The 7,598-nt window shown below is 42.2% G+C and overlaps 1 protein-coding gene across 1 annotated transcript in view; it reads right to left on the reverse strand.

Annotated features, from left to right (window-relative positions):
• The window catches only part of LOC103768898 (WD repeat and FYVE domain-containing protein 3-like), a gene marked incomplete at both ends in the record, with an annotated part of 45,600 nt that extends 38,550 nt beyond the window's left edge, over positions 1-7,050 (reverse strand). Inside the window, 3 exons of the mRNA XM_008936061.1 lie at positions 1,415-1,882; positions 3,881-4,047; positions 6,845-7,050. Of these exons, the coding sequence (XP_008934309.1) occupies positions 1,415-1,882; positions 3,881-4,047; positions 6,845-7,050 (841 nt within the window). The remainder of the gene's footprint in view (positions 1-1,414; positions 1,883-3,880; positions 4,048-6,844) is intronic.
• Between the last annotated feature and the right edge of the window lie 548 nt (positions 7,051-7,598).

The raw sequence follows: 7,598 nt of genomic DNA on the forward strand, positions 1-7,598 counted from the left end.
GTTTGCTGCTCAGAGATGGGGTAGTTTCTCCTGAAATTGTGCCCATTTGCCCCAAAAATGTCTCTGAGCAGGGCCTGGGAAGGACTTAGCCTGTGCCAGGCCCACTCTGTACCAGGCCAACTCATCCTGAGTTGAGTTGCCCTGGGGATGAGCTGAGTGGCCTGGCAACAAAGTGGCCCAGCAGGTCAGCTGAGGGCCAGGCCAACTCAGTGCTGAACCAAGACAAGGGGTGATGGTGCTTCACTGAAAGAGGGCAGATTTAGACTAGATAAGATGAACTTTTGTTTAACACTGATGGTGGTGAAACACTGGCCCAGTTTGCCCAGAGAGGTGGTAGAAGCCCCATCCCTGAAAACATTCAAGGTGCGGCTGGACTGGGGCTCCCTGCAGGGGGGTTGGACTGGATGAGCTTTAATGGTCCCTTCCAACCCAAACCAGTCTATGATTCCATGTATGTGCTCCCACCCTACCCAGGGACTCCTGCTCCTCTGAGAACATGTGGTCTCTGCCCTCCACGTACCAGCAGGTATGAAACACTCTCCATGTGAGGTTTTCTAGAAGGATGGATACTTAGATCTTCTCTAAATCAGCCTAATTCACTGGTTTAGTATCCATCACCACCCCCTTCACATGCACAACATCCTTTCATACTGAAAGCTCAATGAACTTCACTATCTGAACCCCAGACAAACAGATTGACTTGACTGGTTAGGTTGTGAGAGCTGTATATTGGCTCTTCTCAACCCAGAGAGTCTCTGGCCTTGGCTGAGTGGGCAGTAATTATTTGAATATTAAGTTATAAAAAGGAAGACAGATCCCACAGAAGTCCTGGACCACTTGGAAGCAGTATGTAAAGGAAAAAGTCTCTGTGTGCAGGTGTGCATCCCTGGCACTTGGTACCAGTGCCTGCTCTGCAGGCTAAGCAGCTATGCAGCTGATCTCTGAGAGAATTTAAAAAAAAAAAGACTGCAAACTTGGCCACAAACACTCATGAAGAGCTCAGCTATGCACTCTATAGTTCTTTTCCCCAAGCTGGGGCTAAACACAATGAAATACACAGTACCCTTTGTGAGGAAGAGCACAGACACTAAGCATTGCTCCTTCACTTGCTCTTTTCCTGATAAGTAACAAACATTAAACCAATATCTCAAAAGAATATTTTTAATGGAAAATACAGACTCCTACTATTTTGCATTCACACAGCATCTTTCATTAAATCCTGCCTCAAGCCTCTTGCATGACATTAGGAGAGAAGCAATTCCAGAGAGCTTTTAGGACAGCACAGAACTCCTGGCAGAACTCAGCCCTTGGGACACATGTTCAGACTCTGCTGTTGCTCCTCTTAAGTGCCAGCCTCCCCCATCCCCAGGCAAAGCCAAGACAGGGACTAGTAAAACAGAAGAGCACACACTACCTTGGTCATTCAGTGCCTGAGTGGGATCTTTCAGTAGGGCTGCATATTTATGGAGAAGATTCACCATCACCTCCAGAAGTCCCACTTCCCTGAAGACATCCTTGAAGATGTAGTCATGACGAGTGAATTTCAGGAGTGTCTTCATGGCAACGATGCTACACTGAAAAGAAGTGCTGGATTTTAACAGGATGCTCACACTGATCAGCTCTTTACAGGGTATGTAATTCAAGCTGAAGACGACGAATTCCAGCATCTCGAAGTATTTGGTCTGCACTTCTGGAAGTTTGGGAATTTTCTCTGCAAACTGAGACAAGGTGTGCTGGGATTCCAAAATGAAGTAGTTGGCATTGTCTGCCATGTAAATATTGGTGATGGCATCGAGGATGATTTGTGCTAGATAGTTTGTTTTTGCTCTCAGAAATGCATTCTGGAGGACTGAAAACGCTTGAATATTCCTCACACTGTGACCTAAATCAGGAAAGAAAATGGGATGGGAGGGAAAAGGAAAGAGAAGGTTTTAATCATTGTAAACAATGAGCAATGCTTATTAATTATTATCCATGTATTTTACTAAGCATGAACAAAATAACAGTGTGGATGTGTTTTATTAGAAGTGACTCTTCAAACAGCCTCTGCACGTTCACTCCTGTCCCAAACCCTACAAGCTGCTGCTCATTAAGATGGCACCTTCATCTTGGAAAGTGTTTACATAGGCACCCAAATGAAAGATCATTGCTTTAAAACAGGTAAGTAGGACTATTGTTAAGGTGTGCCACAGGATACAGAGTTCTGGGGACAAAAAGCCAGCTTTTGAAACTTCTGTAGGAACAATAGAAGTTATGGTAGACAAACCTCATAATGCAGAAAACAGCTAATGGTAATAATAACTTTTTTTAAACAGCAATCATGAGGGAGAACTTGAAACATTCTAAACAAAACATCTAGGATGCTCTAACAATAAAATTTTATTTTCAAGCAAGGTATAAGCAAAGAGTTAACTTGAGTTTAAAACCCTTTCATAAACAGCGAATCCTGATTGATTACATATGCTCTGTGGAATGCTACTATCTTCACTGTTTATAAACTAAGTAGTCCAATTTAAAAGTAGATCAAATTATCTTCATGTCTGGACTCATCCCCCTCCCTGCCAGTGCTTCTCTGGAAGGCAGCAGGGAGATTCCTTGAAAGCTAACACAGAGTCTTCACAAGCTTCACACAGAACATTAATGTTCCACTGTAAGTCACACTCATGTGTTTCCAAAAGGACATTTTCTACATGTTTTCTTTACACTGGAATATGTTGAAAAGGGGATCTAGAGCTTATCAAATGTGAAAGGAACACGGGCAGCCACAGACACAACTATTTACATTCTAACTGAGTATTAACAGTTGTTCCAGGCAATCACACAGATTAATAATTATCTTTGATTATTACAAGGACCTCTGAAGAAACCAAATCCTAACCAGCTCTTCAGAGCTCAACAACTAAAAAGATTTAAATAGAAGCAATTACGAAAAGGTGATTAGCTTAAGCAAAAATTAGTATATTATCAAAACATGGAGAAATTAAGCTCTGAGTGTGACTGTCACCTTCTTTCTCTGTTTTGTGCAAAAGGAAAACAATCCCCCTGAACAATGAACTCTCTCAATACCAGAGAAAGGAAGTCATTGTCCAAGGGATCTAGATATACAAGAGAAGCTGTGAAAGTGAATCCATCAGGCTCTAAATCTACAAATGTAACCCTGGCACAAAAAGTTTTCTTACATCCCAGGTATTACTAAATTCCATAAAAAGTCCAAGCAACAAACTAGCCCCACCGTCACTATGACATTCCAAACTCCTCAGTTACATACAAAACTTACCTCAATTTGAAGTTTATACACAGAATGGGAAAAATAAGCTTATTTTTACCAAAAACTTTCTCCTCTCAGGCTTCCTCAACCTTATCTCCATAGCCTAACTGACTGTGGTTGTGAGCACACCACAAATTTCACCACTCTGTGAACAGTGGTGGTGGAAGAACAGATTTCAGCTCACAGGTCACATTTGCCTAAGCTGACAAAAGCTAACAGAAAGCAAATCTGGCCCAATAAAAAATAAATTCAAACACCAGCCTCTCACATCAGTTTAGTAAGAGCAGCTTAAAACACCATCAATCAAATCAATGCATCTCTCCATTATGATGATCTGTTAAAATGTCCATGCAGAAGCTGTCAGCTCTGCACTGAGATGTCTGACTGAGCCTTTAGTCCTTGGAGGCAAAAGCTCTGCACTCCCTTCTTTGGGTACCAACCCAAACAGCACCTCTGAGACCAGCAGAACTAAGTATTTGATATGCAGCCTTTGCACAAGAGCCTGGACTCACCTGCCAACGTTTTGTGCAGTTTGCAGCTTCTCTCTATTTTGTTGTTTATATTTTGAAAACACAAAGTCAGAAGGCAGAGGGAGAAGTACAGCAGACTCACCTTTGCCTGCGGGCTGTGGGACTGCAAAGCCAGGCAGCAGGAAAGGAACTCCAGTGGTGACACCAGCTGGCTTCAACTCATTGACACCGTACGTCGTTAGGGAAGTTATCAAATTAACTAAGTCCTTCAAAGCATCCTTGGATTCCGTCTCTTTTGCCTGTTCTAACCTAAAGAGCATACAACAGATCAAGTTAGCAGCAGTAATTAATCTCAACTCAAGCCACTTTAATAAGATTTCTCTTCTGGTTTACCCTGTTAATTTGGAGACCACCCTTTCCCTGCCCTGTTCTGCAGTATTTGACATGTTCTCTCTTCACATTTCAGACTGTTAAGTCACTCAGAGATTATTTCTGAGAGCATACATTTATTTACATAGGTATTTACCTCCTAAATCTTTCCTTGAACTCAACAGTCTGTTATAAAGCAGCACAGACATGAAAACTGCTTTTTAAATCCTCTTACAAACATGAAGCTATTGAATAGGAAAATACCTAGACAGAATAAATCCCTAATTAACTTTCTAGATATCTGCCACTCTGAGAGTCAGTGTTCCATGCTAATCAAACGGTGTCTTGGTAAAGCCTAACACTTAGAAGCACACAAGGAAGGACCTTCATTAGAACTAGAGACCTTTGAACCCAAGAGGATGGAAACACTAATATCCTGTCACAACCATTGTTTCCCAACAACAACAAAACATCAGATCAAACCCTAAAAATTGACCTTGAACCCTAAAATAACCATAATTTTCATTCTACTTCACCAAAATTTAAACCATGTTTAATTATTTACTAACTCTATAGAGTCTATAGGTCTCAGGAGAAAGCTGGGGACCACAGTCTCCCATTTGCTCACACAATGCCAGCTCTGTTCTTCTTCTTGACAGTGAGAACCCTTAGAGGCAGTTCATTCTGCATCCTCCATCTCCTCACTCAGATGTGGCTGAACCTCCTTCTAACAGCCATAACAGAGGCACTTGGCTCACCTACTGCCCTCCCACTAGCCCTCCACATGGCCTGTGCATTCACACCCTTGTTGTGAAATGACATACTCACTCCTCTGGTCCTTAAAGACCTTCTGCAATTTCTCACTAAGTCACCTCCTTCACACACCCTTCTTCATTACCCGTTTCAAAGCCCTTCTTTGCAGCCTGACACCCAGCATCTCCCTGTCACCCCCCCGTGACAGCTCCCTTCCCCAGAGTGCCACTGAGCTGAACACGTCTCTGCCAGCAGGTCTGAGCCAAAACATGTCCAGGGAGAACCCCTTACTCTTGTTCATCACCCAGCAACACGCAGGCTTGTGCATGATGATAGTTTTTTGAAACAGATTGCTTTGATTTGAAGCTCAAATAAACTAAAACTTGAAAGAAACAGCAAGAGAGATGGCCACAGAAACAGCAGTCATGACTTGAACCAGCTTCCACCTCCTCTACAATGCACAAATAAATACACCTCAGGCTGGTGTGCAGTGTTCACCTTGTCCCAGGCACTTCTGCAAGAGTCTGAGCAAGTTTTCTAGAGCCCCCCTGGGAGGAAATGAGAATAATTCATTCCCACACTTCTAACCTTTAGTGATGCCAGCTGAAGAACCCAGGTGCTCTGCTCCTTCAGTCAGACATGCAGACCTCTAGCACCCCTATATCCCTGTCACGTATCCCCCAGTCTTTGATTTAAAAGATGAGCAAGCTCAGGAAAGAGTTTGTTTAAAACACTTGATCTACAGAGGATCACCTCTGTAGCTGAAAATGGAATTGCTAATGACAGCAGGTTCCCCTCAAACTCCACCTAAACTCTGGCTGGCAGTTTCTGGAGAACAGAGGAGTTTGAATTACATGGCTGTGAATGAATGCATCAGGGAACAGAACATACTCAAACCCACCATTTTTACCAACAGGTTCCAGCTTTAGTGGCACCAAAGATAATTTATGAATAATTTTAGCCACAATTTTGCAGTTAACTGAGGAATTTCAAATGCTGTGTCTGTGTCTGGCACCCATTTAAAACAAACAAACAAAAATCCTCAAAACAAACTACCTAGTAGAAAATTTAGTTCAAATATTTGGGTGCCAAAACTTAGCATCCTAGCCCCCAAAATGAATGGCTTGAAAGAGGGGAGACAACACCACTGACATTTCTCACTCCTGGCCATTACAGCACTGCCCCCAAGCACTCTGACCCAGGCACACTTCAGAAGGTGTGTAACACACCCAGCTTCCAGCAGCTAGGCACACTTCTCCAGAACCTCATCTCCAAACAAAGCAAGGAAGACTGACTGTAGATTGTACACCAATAATGCAGCAGACACTGATTTGCTGACTGAAAAAGAAAAGATTAAAGTTTCTTTCATGGCAAGAAAGCAAATCAGGGGTGGATCATGCAACCACGTTTTGTTCAGGCAGGCACCTTCATTACCATACTTGGTGATACATTAACAGCACCTTTAATATAAAATATACATTTTTAAAAGATACATAGACACATTGATTCTCTAGCAGAGTGAGAGTTGGCTCCACCCAGCCAAAAATGTCTCTTCAGTACTAAGAGGGATGTCTCCAACACCAAGCAGCACACACCACATTTACCTACCCAACTTTTCATTACAATAGTGTGACAAAACCAAAGCAAACCCTCACCAAACCCCAAAATTACCAGCTGCAGACAAAATTTTGTTTTCTGAATTCTTTCCAAATTTTTAGTACTAGTTCATTTTAAGCATCTGCTTTCTTAGCACATACAGAAACATTTAATAATAAAGCAGCACTGATGAATTAAAATGTTGAAAAATATAGTTTCATAAATGGAGAGAGGCACATAATTCAATGGTTTGGTCCACATACCTTCATTTCAAAATAACCTCTAACCACTTATTTGTTGAAATCTCTTCACCTGTTCTTTACTAAGAAAGCTTTTCAGCAAGAGCTCACAGTGATCTGTCTGCATTCCTTCAAGCACTTGTGCATACCTGAGAAGGAGGTCACAGAGGAAGTTGTATCCTTGCCATATCCTAAAATCATCCAACAACGTCTGGGACACATCACTGGAGTCTTTGAGGAAACAAGAAAGCCCAGCAAACATCTCAACTATTTCTAGGGGAGAGAGGTCATCAGACTGCTGCATGTTCTGGACACACGTGGACAAACATTCTTTTTCTGAAAAGAATTGCAATGAAGAAATTTAGGATTTTACTGGCAGTCATCACAGCAAGAGTCATGGTCACTGCTATTTAACTCTCTTATCACAGAGCACTTGAAGATGAGTAGGATTCTCAGGTGGCTTTGGGTTTGAACCCTAAGCTCTCTTTGCCAACCTCTTCCTGCCTTTCATGATCTTCACTCTTGTAAGGAGGAGCCTCTGTGCATGAGTACTGGTTTTTTACCTAAAAAGGTTTCACCAGATAACTCAGCAGAATAAAAAGACAAATACAACAATTGTAAATAATTCTAAACATTTTTTTTTCTTTTAAAATACAAAATTATACAAAACACAGACTTAAACTGTTACTGATCTGGGAAAAAGCCCTACACATAACCCTTTACACCACATCTTCCTAGTGCTACTCTGGCTGGCAATGCTTTGGCTGGCACATTTGCTTGCCTGATAACCTGATCAGAGACAGCTCCTCACATCCTGCAGAGCTCTCACCCTCCATCAGGTCATCGGCCAACTTACAAAAACCTGTCCCAAAGGTTTTTGAACAGCCCCAACTCCCTCAGCCT

Source organism: Merops nubicus, unplaced genomic scaffold, assembly GCF_000691845.1.
Source record: "Merops nubicus isolate BGI_N331 unplaced genomic scaffold, ASM69184v1 scaffold6022, whole genome shotgun sequence".
Taxonomy (NCBI): Eukaryota; Metazoa; Chordata; class Aves; order Coraciiformes; family Meropidae; genus Merops; species Merops nubicus.